General features: G+C 40.4%; 1 protein-coding gene across 1 annotated transcript in view; it reads left to right on the top strand.

Moving 5' to 3' along the window:
* Nucleotides 1-18,345, top strand: part of PDE11A (phosphodiesterase 11A) — a 448,382-nt gene that overhangs the window by 378,078 nt on the left and 51,959 nt on the right. Inside the window, exon 16 of the mRNA XM_062196428.1 lies at nucleotides 14,348-14,425. Coding sequence (XP_062052412.1) covers nucleotides 14,348-14,425 — 78 coding nt within the window. The remainder of the gene's footprint in view (nucleotides 1-14,347; nucleotides 14,426-18,345) is intronic.

Genomic DNA, 18,345 nt, shown 5'->3' with positions numbered 1-18,345 from the left:
TCTCAAATCCATATTGTCCTTCCTCCACAGAGATTTTCTTCCCTGCCTCACCTCTGTATTATTTCCATATAGATTATTACCCGCAGTGAGAGCCCCGAACATCTTCACTCTGACAACCTATATCCCCAAGTCTCATCTCAAAAACCTCAGTTTCTTCCTTGCTCTCAGAGAGAGCTCTAAATATTATTTGACTTTCAAGACCCTCTAAACATTTGTGCCCAACTTTCTACAATTCTTTTTTTTTTAATTCTTTTATTCATTAGAAATAGAGTTACAGAAAGACAGAGACAGAGAGAGACCGAGATAGATTTTTCATCTGCTGGTTCACTCCCCAAATGGCCACAAGGACCAGAGCTAGGCCAGGCTGAAGCCACGAGCCTGGAGTTTCATCCCCATATCCCATGTTGGTGGCAAGGGACCAAGCATTTGAGTCCAAGTTTGTACAATTCTTATGACCTACTTCTCTCCTCCGTGATTATCTAATTTAGCTAAACTGGTCTATACATTACCCTTTGAAACACCTTGTGTAGCCTCCCTTGTGCCTCAACCTATCGTCATTCCTACATGGAATCCTGTCCCTCCACTTCCCATCTGGTTGAACTGAACATTCTTTAAGTTCATATCTTCTACAACTTTTTCTAAGTCTAGATGACTCCTTTAAAATATCACTATAGCTTGTCATTGCATCAGCTAGAATTAGGTTCAATTTTAAAGGATAGAAAACCCAAAGTAACAGTATCTTACTTCTCTTTTACATAAAACTAGTTTGGAAATGAGCAATCTGAACTTAGCAATATGAAGTCATCTGGGACTTAAGTCCCTTCTCTCTTTCTAGGCTGCCACCTTCAACATACAGTTTTCACCTCTTAGTCCAAAGTAGTTGTTCATAATGTACACAGGAAAGAAAAAAAGGGACAAAGAGAACAGAGGAAAAGACAATGCGGCCTGTCTTCTAAGACTTTTCTGGAAGCTGCCACATGACACTTCAGTTACATTTCACTGGTCCGAATTTAGTCATTTGGTCATACCTAGCTTGAAGGAAAGTTGGGAAAGGAAGTTTTTATTATGGTTAGTCATGTACCCAGTTAAAAACTAGGGGTTCTATCAGTGAAGTAGAAAGCAAGGATAGAGATTGAAGTAAAACAGAAAAAATTGTCAGTCTATGCAATAGGTATTTATTGTTCTGTTCTATTAATTGAGATATGAAGTGGCATAGTGGAGATATGAAGTGGTATATATGAAATGGTAAAGGTGTTGGAGTTATATTGGCTTGGATTTAAATCTAAGTCTGGCATTATAGTTAAACCTGGTGGTTTGAGTTCAGATGTCTGTCTCTCCCTTTTAAAAATCCACTGAGATGATGCTAAGTGAATTTAAAGAAAAAAGGGCGCAAATCCACAAGGAGATCCAGGGCAGAAAACCAATGACAAGAAATGTTATTACAGTTGTGTAAAGTAGAAGGCAGACTCACCATGGTAGTTGCTCTAGGAATGGGGAATGGGACCACAGAGGGGAACAGCACTGAGAAGCAAGGCAGTGTGCCCTGCAGAACCTTGCATGAAAAGTGGGTGTGATACTCAAAGCCTAGGACAAGGAGATTACCAGAAAGTCAGTTTACAGGACTTTCGAAGTCCACAAAGCCCTCTACCAGAATAGTCATGCAACTGATTTCTCTGCTCCTGGAGAAGGCCAGAGAATTATTTTCCAGAGAAATTAAATTAAGAACTCTGGACTGAGGAGAAGTACAGGGTGGGAATGAGAAGCAGAACTCAGAAGAGGGGATTCAGTGAAATGAACTGAAACCTCATAGCCCACTCAGCTAGAAGCTGGGAGTCTATAAGCCATACACCCAGAGCTGGAGGACCTAGCAAGTCATACAGAAGGCCTGATTAAGTTTAAATTTTTTATAAACAGCACAGAGTTATTTGGTGTCTAGAGAGACCCTATGAATTTGTTTAGGAATATAATAAAAACAATTTTTATCAGAAACTCAAATTTACCTAGGTTTTCTATATTTTATCTAGTAATTCTACCCCTTCACATACACACACACACACACACACATATCTCTCACTTAACCCTTCATTGCCTTATTACTACCCACAAATAGACATCCACGTACAGCAGAACATTTTTTAAGCCTCCTATACGAAAGACAGGGGCCAAATCAAACAGGAAAATAATAAAATTCAGAGAAAACATGGAGAGGAAAACAAAAGCAAAATGTTGGTGTTAATATCCTCACAGAGCTAAGATACTGCACACATGCAACAAGATCCTTTAAAATTGAGAGTAGGAGCAACTGTGAAGAAGAAAGTGTTATGAAAAGTTAAAAACATGACAACCAAAATAAAGAGTCAAATGAAAGCAATGGGAAACACAATCAGAGGACAAAAGGTAGCAAAATGGAAAACACTGCTGTATTTAATTATATGACTTTTAGTGCTGTTTGATTTCTGAACTGTATACAGGTATTACAAATATAAATGTTAATTAATTTTAAAGCATATTTTAAAAAATCAGGCCAGATTTGTGACATAGTGATTAAGCTGCCAGTTGAGATGCCTGCATCCCATGATGCAATGCCTGGGTTTGAGTCTCAGCTACACTCCCAATTCAAGTTTCCTACTAATGTACACCTTTGGAGGCTTAAGTAATTAGGAGACCTGGATTGCACTCCTGATTCTGGCCCCGGCCCAGACCCAACCCAGCCCCAGTCATTGCAGGCATTTAGAGAGTGAAGCAGATGAGAGCATTCTGTTTCTCTCTCTCTCTCTCTCTCTCTCTCTGTCTCTCTCTCTCCCCCCTTAATCTCTCTCCCTCTTCCCCCTTCATCCCTCCCTCTCTCTCTGATTCTGTTTCTCTGAATCTTAAATAAATAAGAATTAACTACATAAAACTATGCAGTGTGACATCAGACAAATTATTTATCTCTCTGAGCATGTTTTCTTCACATGTAAAATGGAAACCATGCCTACATTATCCAAGGTGCTTCAACAAGTTCATGGAAAACATATATTAAGAAAAACTTTGCATGAGTTTTTTGCACCTAAATTATCTTTTAATTCCATTTTCTATGAAATTTTTAAAGTACTCTCATATGTCTTATAAATGTCTCCTATGTCTTAAATGTCGTATAAGTGCTCTTATCTATAATCTCATTTGTTTTACAACTTATTTATTTTGCCTGTTCTGTGGTCCTCATCTTGCCTTCATTATCAATCTCCCATCTTTTTCTGGATTGATGCTCCTTGAGTTGGGATTTGTGGAAAGCCTTATGCTTTTTGTGTTTTTATTTCCTTCCCCTGACACTTGCAGAATTTTGTATTATTTTTTTCAAATTAGAAATATTTTCCCAAGCCAAGTTTTCAAATAACTTTTAAAGAGAGAGAGAGAGAGAGAAACCTCAATACTCAAAGTCCATTTATCAAGCACTGTTTGCTATGGAATGCAGTCAAGAAAGTTGGTTGCAACTCGTTTTCTCATTACTCTGGCCTTATCTTAATGCTGCAGCCCTTGCTAATGTTTGCTGACTCCCAAAGAAGCTGACTTGTTCTTTTTTTGTCAGTGTTCTTGTCTTTGAACTTCTGAATAGCTGCTCCTTCTCTAATCTACACCTTCAGGGGTCTGATTCACTTGCCTGTCTAAAGTTGCATTAAAGTATTGCCTTATTTTTAGCCAAAACAATGCCTAGGGTTAATGAGGGGGAAAGTAGCTACTGTCCAGATGATTGTATTCCTTAAATGAGCAGTTGTGGAGCTGGAAGGGATCTTAGCAGTGATGTTGTCTAATTCATCTCCTTTGTTTTGCCGATGATTAGGCAAGATCCAAAAGGTTAAATCATGCAGCAAAACTGTAAGCCACACCTCCTCTTTCAAGGTTTTTTCCTATAATCACCATATTCCATATCTACTGAAGGAATCAAGAAATAGTTGTCATTTGAATTTGGGATTTTTTATGACAGTTCTTGGATTGATCTTCCCAGGTTTATATCAGAACCAAGTGGAGGTGAAGACAAGGGCTTGCTTGCAGGTAGTTTAGCTTTGGAAATGATACCAAGAATGAAAGTGGGAGGCAAGGAAGGGACAGTGAAACAGGGAAGGAGGGAAGCCACAGTAAGGACACACTTCCTGTTGATCGCCACCGTGGTCAGCTATGCTTGATCTTGTAGGCAACATCTGAGAAGTCTCAGATGCTGCACCTCAAAATTGTCCACTAGCCTCCATCGTTCTTAGTGGTCACTCTATGGGGTGTTAATTCCCGTGCAAGTCCAGCTTATCCAAGGACTAGGGATTCCTACAACTGCCCCCTGTCCCACACTCAGTTATAACAGACCATGGTAGAAAGTAAGTGATGCACAGAGCAGCTGAGGCAAGAGTTCAGGTGCTGGTGTAGCAGCAGCAGTTGAAAAAATGTGAGTAGGCAGAGAGGATGGGAGGCAACCCCGTACAGTTAGTTTCTCAAAGTCCAGATTATTGTTGGTTCTTCTGCCCTGACTAATCCAATCAAAAGTGATGATACAGTTGAAGAAACCAAAAAGGAAGCTCACTATTTTCCTACCTAAGGGAAAAAATGTAAGATTCATGGAAATACGGAAATGCTTTACAAACAACCACAACAATCTGTAACTTTATTTTCTGACTGCTTTGGGTGTCCTTGAGATTCTATGGCACAGATTACCCGTGAAAGTAGAATTCTTAAGACTAAAACCCAAATTCAACTCCCTGGTGTGAATTTTTGGTTTCACAACCTAAGTTTAGGGGTTAGTTGTTCAGCCTAGTTTTCCAACTCTCTGAAAGTATTTTCTAGTTACTACTTAGAGATTATCTGAAATTGATTCTCTGTGCCTATTTCTGAGTCCCTACAGTAAATAAGGCTTTTATAATTAAGTAGTAACTTCTCCATCTCAAGCAAGACTTAGATATACTGTCTAAATAACCACTGAAGTAATTTTGAGAAAGTAACTCAATCTCTCTTTGCCTTGGTTTCCTTGTCAGAACCATGGGGATAGGACTGTCACCCATGCCAGTCTGCTAGGCACTTGTGGCAGGCCACAGAGATAATCTATGTGAAAGAGTTCTATGAAGTTAAAGTACCTTATAAAAAAGGAATCACTCAGCTGGAAAATTTAATAAAATATGCACCATAAAAGATGGCACATGCTGTGGTGGGCAGAGAGACAGATCTAAAATCACAAATGTTAGAACCTAAAAGATATATCACAAATTTCCTCTACTATTTGTGTGTCAATCAACAAAGATGACCCAGGTGACTTCTATGATTAATAATAGAAACAATAACTAATACTTCCCGAGGCTTACTTAGGAGCCATACATACATATTGTCTCATACTGAATACAGTCCCATTAAAGCAGGTACAATTATTAAATTCATAATATGCATGAAGAAACTAAGGTTTTGAAATATTCAGTAAATTATTCACAATGTTGAACAGTAGCCAAGAATCTGGACTCCAAAATGTTTTTAACTACCTTGCCATTTTCTCTGTCATGATGTAACTGTTAGTTTAAGAGTACTGACGGAGAAACTGAGGCCAACCCCAAGAACATATGAGTGTTAGGGACAGCATTACCTTGAGTTTGCCCAGGCCTGATGCTAGTTCCAAACATACTTAGACATCAGCAATTAAACTAGTGCCAGGCCCCCACCACCAGGAGTGCAAAGTGGGTGTGAAGGCACCAGGACAGAGTTGCTCAGGGAACTCTTTGGTGGGGCTGACTGCAATTAGAGATGCCTTGATTGCAGTTGAACTAGACTGGGGCATCAGAGATTGGCAATTTTTAAATTTAATACAGTCAGGGACGTTGTTGCCGTTGGTTAGCAATAGTTTAGCATTCATCCCCAACTTGTTGTGATTATGTACCACGATCACATCTAGCAGGTACCTGCCCTATGCCCAAACCTTACAATATCTCCCTGCATCCCCATCAGAATGGAAGCTACATGAATGCAGACATCTTACTCTTTAGATCATCCTTCAAGTCCCAGAACTTGACATACTGCCTGACATAATGGGTTCTCAAAATTAACTTTTTGATATTAGATTTTCATACCCACATGAAAGGTAGATTCTTTTAGTCCTTTTTATTGATGAGGGTAGTTGGGCTTAGAGTAGATGAGAAGTTTTCTCAAGGTCATCAAGTTGCTTCTGATCAGGTCTCCATGCCACATTGCCTCATACAACTATCTAAGCAGAGAATTTCCATTTGGTGTTCAGTGTTTCTCAGATTGGCTTTCTAAATTAATCAGATTAATCTTCAAATTGTAAATTTGCCACTTTTCTTTGTGCCCTGTGAACATCTATCAGTAATTATGGACCCAATCTGATGCTTTGTCTTTGTCTTTCCAAAGGGTTGCAGAAAATAGCATTTCTCAAAAGCATCTGATGATGACAGCACAATGTACTATTTTTAGATTACTCAGAATAATTGTTTGATCATCCTTTTTAAAATTCTATTAATAATTAGACAATTTATTTAAAATACGGTAGGAGCTCAACAAATGTTCCTAACTGCTATGCAGCCAGAAATATTCACTCATTTATCATTTAACAAATGTTGATTGTGAGCCCACTATGTTCAGTGTTTTTAGCTTCCACAATTTCCTGCACGCACCTAGCCACTGTATAGGAAAGGAAGAGCATAAATTGGTGCATAGCAAGTTGATGCCTGATGCAGCATAATCCAATTCTCTCTCCAAACATTCATACATATTACCAGAGCTTGATGAGATAACCTATTGAAACGTTCGTAATGTTAGAATAACAGGCCTTGTGGTAGGTTGATGGAAGAAATATTTTGGTTTCCGTGACGTACATCAAAGGACTTTCATATGTAACCATCCCCGTATCCACACTCACATGATACCACAACTGAATACAGAACAAAGATGTCCATGCAGCTGGCACTTACTCATGCCTTCTTTATGCCAGGGACTGTGCTAGGTGCTGGGAATGTACAGGTGTATAGTGTACAGTTTTTACCCTCAGGGACTTGGATCCCAGTGGGGAAGAGAGACGACAGGGCATGCAGAGTGCTGGGGTGGGCAGAGTGAATGCACAGTGAGTGCAGCACACTCCATCCAGCAACAGCTTAAATAACTTCTCTGCCTGGTGACTATAGTTTGATGGAATTGACTGGTAGGGCCTGTGTAATCTCATCTTCTGCCATTTTCAACCTCTAGAGCAATTCTAGTTTTTCCATTTCCTACATTTTACCCATTTCAATCGTGCCATCAACAATTAGACCAGCATCAATAAGGTCACTTCACTGAGAATCTTATCTGGCCTTTGTGTTACCAGTGCTATTCTAAAGCAGGAAGAAAATGCACTTCCAGGTTAAACATATGACTTTGCTTTAGTTATAATTATTGGAGTTAACATTGACATGTTAATTTTCTGATCCTCCCTACTGCTTCTATGCCAAAAGTGCAGACACCTCTCCAGACTCTGCATTTAGCAGTTCACTGTCATGTGCAGTTTGCCGGCTGAATGAACTGAAAGAACAAACATCCTCTTTGCCTGCACCCACCCACCCCATCCACACTCACACTCCCGGCAACCCCTGTCTGGCAACTCTGCAGTTGCAATTGCAAATGAGTCACAAGGATGATTTGCCACTTCAACAGTAAAACCTTCCTAATATTCATGGACTTTTAGTAGATTCAAAGCAGTTAGATGAATAGATAGATAAAGAATATGTGTACATATATACATGTAGAGATATATAAATTTACAAACAATATCTCTGATTAAAGTCTACACAGGAATGATTATTTTTCATTTTACAAATAAAAGATGCCTTGCAGATAAATGATAAACCAGTAAGATTTTCAATGTGGTGATGGCTGACTGGTAACCAATCTTTGGAATTATTTTTGAGGGTAATTTTTGCAGTTCTGTTCAAATGATGCTTTTTTAAAGACTGCTATTTTTCTGAGTGGAACATATGTCAGAGAGCAGGGTAAAAGTCTAATAAAAACATATCTGATTATAAATGAGATTTTCCAGTAAGTTACTTTTCACTAGCAAGGTACTTGCCATTGTCCTTGAAAACCAAGGTTCCAATGATCTGCTTCAGAAGTTAATGATATAGTTCTTTGTAACAAAGGAGTCTGGATCCAGGGGGTATTGTATAATTTTGTAGATGTTCAAATATTCATTTTAACAATCATGCATTTCTAAAAATGCTTCCATTTCTAACCATTTCACATACAATCTATATACACGTATAGATCCTAAAATGGAGCAGGTGTATGGGCAAACTTGTTTCCCGAAAGCACAATGAATTTCATATTGTTGCTTTGTAGTGATTTTCAGGGTGCGGTCAGAAACATGCCACCTGGAGCTTTGCACTGTCAGCCTAGCCTGAGCCAACTGCAGCTCTTCTTTGGAGCTTCCCTGCTGAGAATGAAAAGACCTCTGTCTGGTGTCTGACTTGGCACTGGTCCTGCCCTTGGTACAGCAGCATGTACTGACAACAGAAAAGAGTATTGGGCTCCAGAGGTTTATGCTGTACACAGTTTGTGAAGATTATCTCAAGAGCCAGAACTGGGAAGCTGCAGACTTAGAATCTACCTAGGTCTGTCCATAACATCCCTGGGGTCCTAGGTGGAAGACTTCACCTTCCTCCCTTCACCTTGAGTTTCCTCATCCATAAAATGAGATAATTATAGCCTATTTTTCTCAAAAGTTCTATATACCTCTAACAGTCTATAGCTACAATGAAAGCTCAAACATAGAAAATAAATACTTCTTTTTAAAAAAAGATTTATTTACTTATTTGAGAGACAGAGTTACAAAGAGAGGGAGACAGAGAGAGAGAGGTCTTCCATCCACTGGTTCACTCCCCAAATGGCCACAATGGCCAGAGCTAGGCTGATCTGAAGCCAGGAGCCTCTTCTGGGTGCAGGTTTTTAAGTACTTAGGCATCTTCTGCTGTTTTCTAAGGCCATCAGCAGAGATCTGGATCAGAAGAAGAGCAGCTGAGACTCAACCAGTGCCCATATGGGATGCCGGTGCCACAGGTGAAGGCTTAACCTACTATACCACAGTGCCAGCCCCAGAAAAATAAATACTTCTGTGACCCAGAGGGAGGGAGGAGGGACAGAGAGAGAGAGAGAACATACACAAATTTACAGAGACATGTATAAGGTTGTTCATAGCAATATTGAATACAATAGCAAAAAAATTGAAGTAACCTAAATTTCATCATTAGGAAGTAGGTGAGAACATACTGGTATGATAATACATTAAACACCGTTCATCAGAGAGAAGAAATGGCCTTGAATTATGTGCATTAACACAGATGAATTTCACAAATATTGAATGAAAAAAGCAAGTTGCCAAAGGGTATATACATCACGATGGTATATTATTTATATAATGTTTTAAGACATGCAGAACAATACTATATAAATTCATCCAGTAAAAATAAAAGGATATGATTTATACAAAAGTCATAAGGTGTTCATCACATAGTGGGCAGGATGGAAGCCAACCAAGTATACAGAGGTGACAAGGCATCAGCAGGAATGGTGGAACTTCATTTCTAGGCTTGGTGGTAAATGGATGCTCTATGTCATTTAATTTTTATATCTTTTAAATATATTGAATATGCATAATAAAGTTTTACATGATCCTTGCAGATCATCACTTTACAATCCTTTTTGTAGCCTTATGAAAATGATTAATCTTATCCTGATATTTCAAGAAGGACTTTTATCAGAAACTTAAAAATTTAAGTACACTCTAAAGCCTCTGTCTGGCTATTTATGTGACCACATGTACTACCAGGTATGTGGAAGAGATGGTTCTACCAGAGAATAGAGGTCTGTTGGTAAAATTATGGTGAGTAGGAATATGTTTATTATTTCCTAAGCTCACAGCCAAGCCTTGAGACTATCAGTAGAGTAAATAGAACCTATCAGGAAATAACCAGCAATGGGCATACTACATTTTTAAATATCCTATTAAAAAATTCCTCCTATCCCTCTTTGAGTCACCATCTCTTAGAGATAATGAATAGCCCCTTCCTTCCTGATGTGACAGAATTTAGCTTTGTTAATGTGATGTAAAATCTATAACTGATTGTAAGTTCACTTTATAACTTTTGTACCAGCAGCTCTAGCTATTAAAACTTCTGTCACTGGAGAACTTATTCTCGTAATTCAGTTGTGATTTGTAGAAACTGGCGCTTGAAAAATTATCTGTTTTCACTAGTGAGTTAGCCACCTAGGGAACATGGCTCTACTTGTATCAAAGATTTTATATGTTGTATATTGACATATGCCAGGTGGAAATTATACTGTTATTTCCTGTGACTTGTTAAGTTGTCCACTTGGTTCAAATCGGAATCTAGTCTCCATGAATCGGACTGGACTTTTCTTGGGTAGAGTTTATGTTGTTTTCATCTTTGTCCCTCTGAATGGCAATTGTGAAGTCCCTAGAACAATTAGAATTTAGGTAAAACCAGTGATTGAAGAGTTATTTTTAAATTCGAATAGTTTTCTGAGATAATTGTTTTCATTAACTGATGAATTCTACAAATTCTTTTTTTTTTTTAATTTTTTTTTTTTTGACAGGCAGAGTGGACAGTGAGAGAGAGAGAGAGACAGAGAGAAAGGTCTTCCTTTTGCCGTTGGTTCACCCTCCAATGGCCGCCGCGGTAGGCGCGCTGCAGCCGGCGCACCGCGCTGATCCGATGGCAGGAGCCAGGTGTTTATCCTGGTCTCCCATGGGGTGCAGGGCCCAAGCACTTGGGCCATCCTCCACTGCACTCCCTGGCCACAGCAGAGAGCTGGCCTGGAAGAGGGGCAACCGGGACAGGATCGGTGCCCCGACCCGGACTAGAACCTGGTGTGCCGGTGCCGCTAGGCGGAGGATTAGCCTAGTGAGCCGCGGCGCCGGCCTGAATTCTACAAATTCTAATTGAGCTCCTACTACATGCCAAGCAGTGTTGTGGGCACTTGGAGATGTAGGAGTGAACAAAATTGGACCAGGGCCCTGTCCTCATGGAACTAGCATTCTAGTGAGTTCTTGGAACAACTCATAGGGTTGAATTGTCCATTCAGCCAAGGATTGTGACTGACAAGCTCTTCCATGGTTTTCCATGATCCTCTAAGACGAGGGGCCTGCATTCCTCTGTGCTCCCAGGCCACAGGGACATATCTGAACTGCAAGCAGTTGTTACTCTAACAGGTAGTGTTTGTATCCACCCCTGCCAACTCACAGACTGTGAGAACTTGGGCTAGGTACTCAACCCTTTAGAGCTTAATAAGAAAAACTAATCCTCACTTGAGCACCTACCTCTGCCAGGCATTCTGCTATGTGTTCTCCATAAATCTTTTTATTTAATCCTCCCACCAAATGTACAAGGTAAATCCCATTACTAATTCTCTTTCACTAAAAAAAAAAAAAAGCTGAAGCCCAGTGAGATTAAGTAACCTATTCAAAGTCAGATGCATGGGCAGGACTCAGTAAATATTAGCCTCATCAGAGCCACTAACATTTACATTAAAATGTTCTTTATTTTCATTACTGAGTTGTCACCCACTTACATTTTGTGCCTATGTGAGTGCTCCTCACCTCCCTCTAGTCCCAGGGTCATTATTATCATTTGAACTAAATTAGAAGGGAGAATTACCTATTTATTTATTGGTTGCCCTGGCTAACTTCAGAGACATTTAAAGCTAGCACTCATTTCTTCTGTCTATAATGCCTAGTAAAGGCTTGGCAAAGAGTATATGTTCAATAAATACTTTTTGTACTCAGCTCACTGTTCCATTAAAAAAAAAAAAACAAATAAAAATGGTTTGTATTCAGTAAAAAGGGAAGACAAAGACTGAGTGAACTCCTCATTCTCCATGTAGTCCAATTGATATTACTGTTGGCAGTCATATTATTATTATAATATTATTTACATATTAGCCTTAGCTAATTTGGCTCTCAGATATTGAGTATCTACCAGTTCCAAACACATAGCACACTTTATCTCAGGTTCTTACTGCAAATTGGAAACAGAGCCTCAGTAATGTGGGGTCACTTGCCCAGGACCACACAGCAAGTAAGTGGCAGTTAGCTTTCAACCCAGCTCAGTATTGGGCACTTCCCACTATACTATCTCCCTTCCTGCTCCAGTCACAGTCAGTGATGTGAAAAAGGCATGACTCTGGTCATGAAGAAGGCAGAGGACCAAATGAAGGAGATGGTAAAGTTATACAAAGAAGGAAAAACATGCACTGGCCCACTCAAAGGGGCAGGGGCATGCTGGGTCTTTCCATGTAACTGTGTTATGCCATCTCCACCAGTTGCTGTAGGGTTGTCTTGGAGATTGTCAGGTACTATAGTATGGCCTTGACATGTATCCACATGAAGGAATAGATCCAGGATCTGTCTCTGTGTCTCCAATAAGAATTTGTCTCCCTGACCTACCCCCTTTCAGGTAAATTGAGAAGTCAGTCTGACCAATTAACAAGAAATTCCTATGCATGGACTTCAAAAAGTTCATGGAAAATGGAATTAAAAGATAAATTTATTTGCTGCAAAAATTATTTTGAAATCTACATATAATTTTTATCAAAATAAGCATTTTCCACAAATGTTTGAGGACTCCTTGTAGAGTTGGTCAGTTAGTGACGGGTCCCTGGGCCAGGCACAGCAGAACTAGTTGTTATCAAACTACATATCCTTTGTCCCCCAGACTACAATGGGTTAGCACCAAATTTCTAAGATCTTACTCTGATATCCCCCACTAATGATATGTCATGGTGATATTTTCCAAAGTGTGTTCCTTACTGCATAAGTACTATATGGGATTCTGTAATTAAGGTGCAGCAGGCTTTTATACCTCAGTCTTTATCAGAGCCTTGAAAAGATTAATATGGATAGTGTCTTCAAGGGACAGCATTTCTCAAACCCACTTGGCCAGGGAATTCTGTTACATGGAGCACCTCTTAAGACTAGCATTTTCTAGGATGCACTTAGGGAAATGTGTGTCATGATCCTTTAAATATTTTCTCATTACGAAGTGCCAAGAAAGTGAAAACTTGAGGAATGACTCTTAAATCAAAATGGTGGTGTCCTCTTTTGTTCCTTTCTCACTAGAAAAAGAAAAAGTCACATAGCTAGTTTCTTTTAAAAATTTAGAAAAATAAGAATGAATCTTTATTTTCAAACCTTGAAGTATTCCTTTCTTGTTTTTTCCATATCCTTACATCTCCAAATGCATATTCATGAGTGAGTGTGTATGTGTGTGTGTGTGTGTCTGTGTCTGCAGCACTTAAAATGTTCAGACACTGTGCTAGATTTTTGCATTTGTTATCTCATTTAATCCTCACAGTAACCATGAGTGAGCAAATAAAATTCCCACGTTAGGGATTAGGAAATTGAGGCTCAGAGGGTTTAAGTAGCTTCCTCAAATTGCACATCAAGGAGATAGCCAGGGTTTAGGCACATTTACTTTTGGGACTCCATAGCCTAATTTTTTAAAGATTTATTTATTTATTTGAAAGGCAGAGTTACAAAGAGGCAGAGGCAGAGGGAGATAGAGAGGTCTTCCATCCACTGGTTCACTCCTCAGATGGCAGCAACGGCCAGAGCTGGGCCATTCTGAAGCCAGGAGCCTGGAGCTTCTTCCTGGTCTCCCACCTGGGTGCAGAGGCCCAAGGACTTGGGCCATCCTCCACTGCTTTCCCAGGCTATAGCAGAAAGCTGGATCGGAAGTGGAGCAGCCAGAACTCAAACCAGCACCCATATGGGATGCCGGCACTGCTGCAACGTCTTTACCTGCTATGCCACAGGGATGGCCCCTCTATAGGCTATTTGCTTAAGGGCTCACATAGTGAAATATTCATTTTCTAATCTGGAAAAAATAAAACATTTATCTTAAATTTACTAGCAGGGAGTTTATCTTATCTTGGATCATCATGCAGCTCAATTCTATGTTGAATAATAAAAGAACATTCCAGAATTGCTCTGCATCGTATTTGTCCTCGCCTCCCTTTTCTGACCTTCAGTGAGTGTCACAAGGGCTTCACAGCACATAATCCTAAGTGCAGCGCCACATTGTTTTCTGTTTTATGGCTCTATAATCGTCTCTGTTGTAAATACATTCAGAGATGATTGTGGCTTTTTCTTGAAGCCTCAACATTTTTTAAAAAAAGTGATTTATTTTGATAGTGCTTTAGCCTCACGATTTCAGATATTAAGTTATGTGGTTCAGGTGGTCTTATATTTTCCCCATAAATGTGTTTATGTCACTCTGCAGACTGAGAAATTTCATTCCAGGTTTTTTTTTTTTCTTTCTTTCTTCATTCGATTTTCCTGTAGGAGGAGAACTGAATTCTTTGAACTTGTCAGTAAAGGAGAATATGATTGGAACATCAAAAACCACCGTGATATATTTCGGTAAGAAAAAGCTCTTGTTTCTGTGTTTCTTCATTATTTGCACATTCACCTGTGCTTTTCTGACAGTGCTGAGAGCATGTAAGTGATTTTTAAAATGATGACTATTACACTGAAAACAGATTAATTGAAGAAAAGATAGACAACATTTTTTTCATCTTATAGTTTATTATATTTTTGGCCTCCTCTCCATAAATCTGCCTTCAATTTAGAAAATGGTGTTCAAATTAGATCCATTTTAGCAAGTCATGGTTTCTTTTTCTTTTTTTTTAATTAAATTTTTTTATTTGAAAGGCAGAGTTACAGAGAGAGATCTTCCATCTGCTGGTTCACTCCACAAATGGCTGCAACCACCAGGGCTGGGCCAGACCAAAGCCAGGAGCCTGAAGCTTCTTCCGGGTCTCTCACGTGGGAGCAGGGACCCAGGCATTTGGGCCATCCTCCACTGCTTTCCCAGTCAAATTAGCAGGGAGCTAGATGGGAAGTGGAGCAGCCAATACTGGTGCCTAAGTGGGATGCCAGTGTCGCAGGTGGCTGCTTAACCTTTTCTGCCACGATGCTGGCCCCATGCAAGCCATCATTGCATTTTCCTTGAAAGGAGAATTGGGAAAGTTAGGAGGAGATGGGAGTTTTGAACCTTAGAAACCAGAGTTACACAGCACCAAGCAAAATGCAGAGTGAACTGCTTTCTTTGAGCCACAGTAGGAGTTGTGAATAGGAACCAATTGGAACAATTCTGGCAGTGGAGGTAAGGAATTAGTTCTAGACTTTGAATGGGAGTTCCGCACAGGTGTTTAGAAAGGACAGTAGCAAATCACCGTCTTTATGTGGCACGTTTTTACCACTCTATTGCAGCCACTCTGCATGGTGGGGCACCATTTCTCTTCCACTCATGCCCCATCCTTCCACTCTCTGGACCTCACTCACCCCAGAACTTCTGCTGTCTTGTTCCTGTCTGACACTGCCAAGTGTTACTGGAGAAGCTTGGGAGGCCATGCTTAGGGTGCACAGCATCTACTCCACAACCATACAGCCACTAGAATCAGCCAAGCATGGTCCCCATTAGAGCTCCCCCTCCCACAGAACTGAGGTATAAAATCTCTGCACCTGCTTCGTAGCACAAGGCTCTGCCTGCCTCTTCCCTCTGCAGCTCACCTCCCTTCACACTTTCCTCAGGTTCTCTTCCCAGATGTCCCTCTCTTGCTCTCCTCTCTACTTAACAGTTCTCTGTATTACATGCTTAAATCTTTCAGAGAGAGAGAAAGAGAAAGAGAGGGTGCCTCCCTCTTTTTAAGATTGCCGCCTCCACTTGGGTCCTAATTCCATTCCCTCTCCTTTCCTCGCCTCCCCTAACCTTGCTATGACAATTATGACCCATAGGCTTCCATTTTCAAAATCACTTTTTCCCCCATTATAAACATTCTACCCATAAAAATATGCTTCTGCCTCTGCAATCAAAAAATCATGCCTTAGACATAACAGGTGCTGCTGCTCCATGGCACTGAATAGCAACTGTAGATCACAATGGTGCATTAGATACTATAGGAGAAACTGAAGGAGAGGAGCTGGCAGGCTCCAAACATGGAGGAAGGGTGGGAGGTGGCGATGTGACTGCCTGATTTGGATGCATCTGCAGAAACACTGCATTCTACAGAGGCTCAGGTGCCAGACAGGGAGCGGGTGTGCAGATCTGGCAGCCACGTTTATCAGCATGGAAGGGGGTAGGATCTGAGCAGTGCACACTACACATGGCTTGGGTACTGGCAGCCCCTCAGCGGCTCTCTGCTTACTAGCTACCTGCCTACGTCAACACCGCATCATCTTTCATCATAGCATAGACTTCATCCAGACTAAGGATATATAGTGATCAGTCACTCCTCTCTTGAGGAATTGTCTGTGGAATGTGATTTCTATGCCTTTTGGAGTCACCAGTCACCTCCGATGTATCAAATCCTACCGTGCTTGTTCTCTTCAGCTTCCTTGGTCATTTTATAGGCCCTAATAAAGTTGGCCTTTCCTTGAACTCTCTCTCCAGCCCTGGCTTCTGCAAATCCATTTTCTTCTGGATTTCCTACTTTATTTCTGACTCTTACGTTCCTTCTTTGTCCTTCTGTAGCCACTCTTCCTCCCCACCAGCCCTGAGTGTAACTCTAAGTGTAACATCCTCATGTTTTCCACTCCATCTCTCCTCAAATGACTCCCAACTCGTTTCTTGGGCCTGCCTTCTCTTCTGAGCTCCACCACTGAAATGCCAGGACTCTGTCAGCATCTCCACCTGGAGGTTTTCCTGCAGAGGTATTTGAACTTTTTTCATAGGGAACCTCATTTGGTAGGAATACATGCTTTGGAAGCACATACTATAAAATAGAGGTGTTCTAGCTGCTCCTTCCTCCTTCCCCATTTCATGGTCAGACCCTCACCATAGTACACCCTGGGCGGGGCTCTGAAAACACTATCTGTAGAGAATTTGAAGATAGTGATAAAAGCAACTGAAAACCAGTTTGGTTTTTATCATTGCCATGTTGGCAAGCCTGAGCAAAGTCGGTGATGAGCTGCCCAGCCCCCTGGCCCCGCCAAAAGTCTTCGGTTATAAATTCTAAACAATTGCTGAGGCTGCAACTGACAATCAAAATAATTGATATGAAAGGTTCATATTAGCACGTTTATTATTTATCCTTTCATGGTACATGCATTGCAATATGCATTAGTTGCAAGAATGCCCATCTGGCCCTTCACACAGGTGGACCTGGCTGCACATTTTCAAGAGTATGTTACTGTTCAGAATCTTTCAGACTTGTTCCAGGAGTAGTTCTGTGCCTCCAATCCTGAAAAATCCCATAACCCTGCTTTTAAATGGTATTTTGCAGAATAAGCAATGAGAGCATAGTGATGGTAAAGATGAAAAAATATAACTTGAACTCCTTCCATTTTGTTATTTTATGTGGCCATTTGTGCATTTTATTTGTGTTTAAAATTTAAAACAGTGAAACAGAATGCAAACTGCAGGGAGTAATAGTATTTTTTGGGAAATGCAAATTTCAGTTCATACATGAAATTCTTTACTGAATTTGAATATATCCTTAAAATTGAAATTCATTTCCTTTAAATTGCTATTTTTAAAAAACAAGCTAAAGAACAAATCAAGGAGATAACAATTATCCCAAGATTATGATTGAAATAATTTTGGCACACAGAGGAGAGGTGTGTTAAAACTGAGCTGCCAGAAGCATCAGAGACGCTGTTCCTTTCCCCTCCTTAGGACAGAAATGCTCGTGCAGTCCTTATTCCAGACCACTCATTCAATCGCACTAAACAGATTGGCACAACTTCAGGGTAAATTGGACTAGAATAATGGGGTCTCAAGACTAAAACAGTTGGTAGAAACTCCCTCCCTGCTCTCTTACTGTAGAAAAGACCTCTTACTCCTTCAGAGCCTTGATCTAAAAAATAAGATAAAACAGTTCATTTATCTCCTTCAGTTCCTCCTTTGTGATCTTCCATCCTTGTCCCTGCCTTTCCACTCTCCCTGTCCTCTTTGTTTTAGGCTCATATCGATGTCTGCTTCCAAGGATTCATCCTTTCACTCTCTCCACTGTCAAACCACCTTCACATCCACCACGAAACTTTCTCACTTCCCTCCTGTGTGCCCAGCCTCAGCTGACTCACTGGTGCCCATTGGATAAAGATTTCAGCCACTCCACCCATCCTCCCTCCCAGTCTTTTCCTTCTGCTCCACATACAGTGTTCATTGAAAGGAGAAATTCCTCTTTAAGACCATGGGCTCCCATCCCAACTTTGACACTTCCTAGCCATATAATCTTGGGCAAGTTATGTAACCTTTTGAGCCTTCCTTTTTGACCTGTGAAATGGAGATAATGATAGTATTCCTCAAGGAGACTGTCAGTTACCCTGCAGTGGCTGCT

Source organism: Lepus europaeus, chromosome 1 (genome assembly GCF_033115175.1).
Source record: "Lepus europaeus isolate LE1 chromosome 1, mLepTim1.pri, whole genome shotgun sequence".
Classification (NCBI taxonomy): domain Eukaryota; kingdom Metazoa; phylum Chordata; class Mammalia; order Lagomorpha; family Leporidae; genus Lepus; species Lepus europaeus.
The sequence above is the reverse complement of the archived record's forward strand: the minus strand, read 5'-3'. Positions and strand labels throughout refer to the sequence as shown.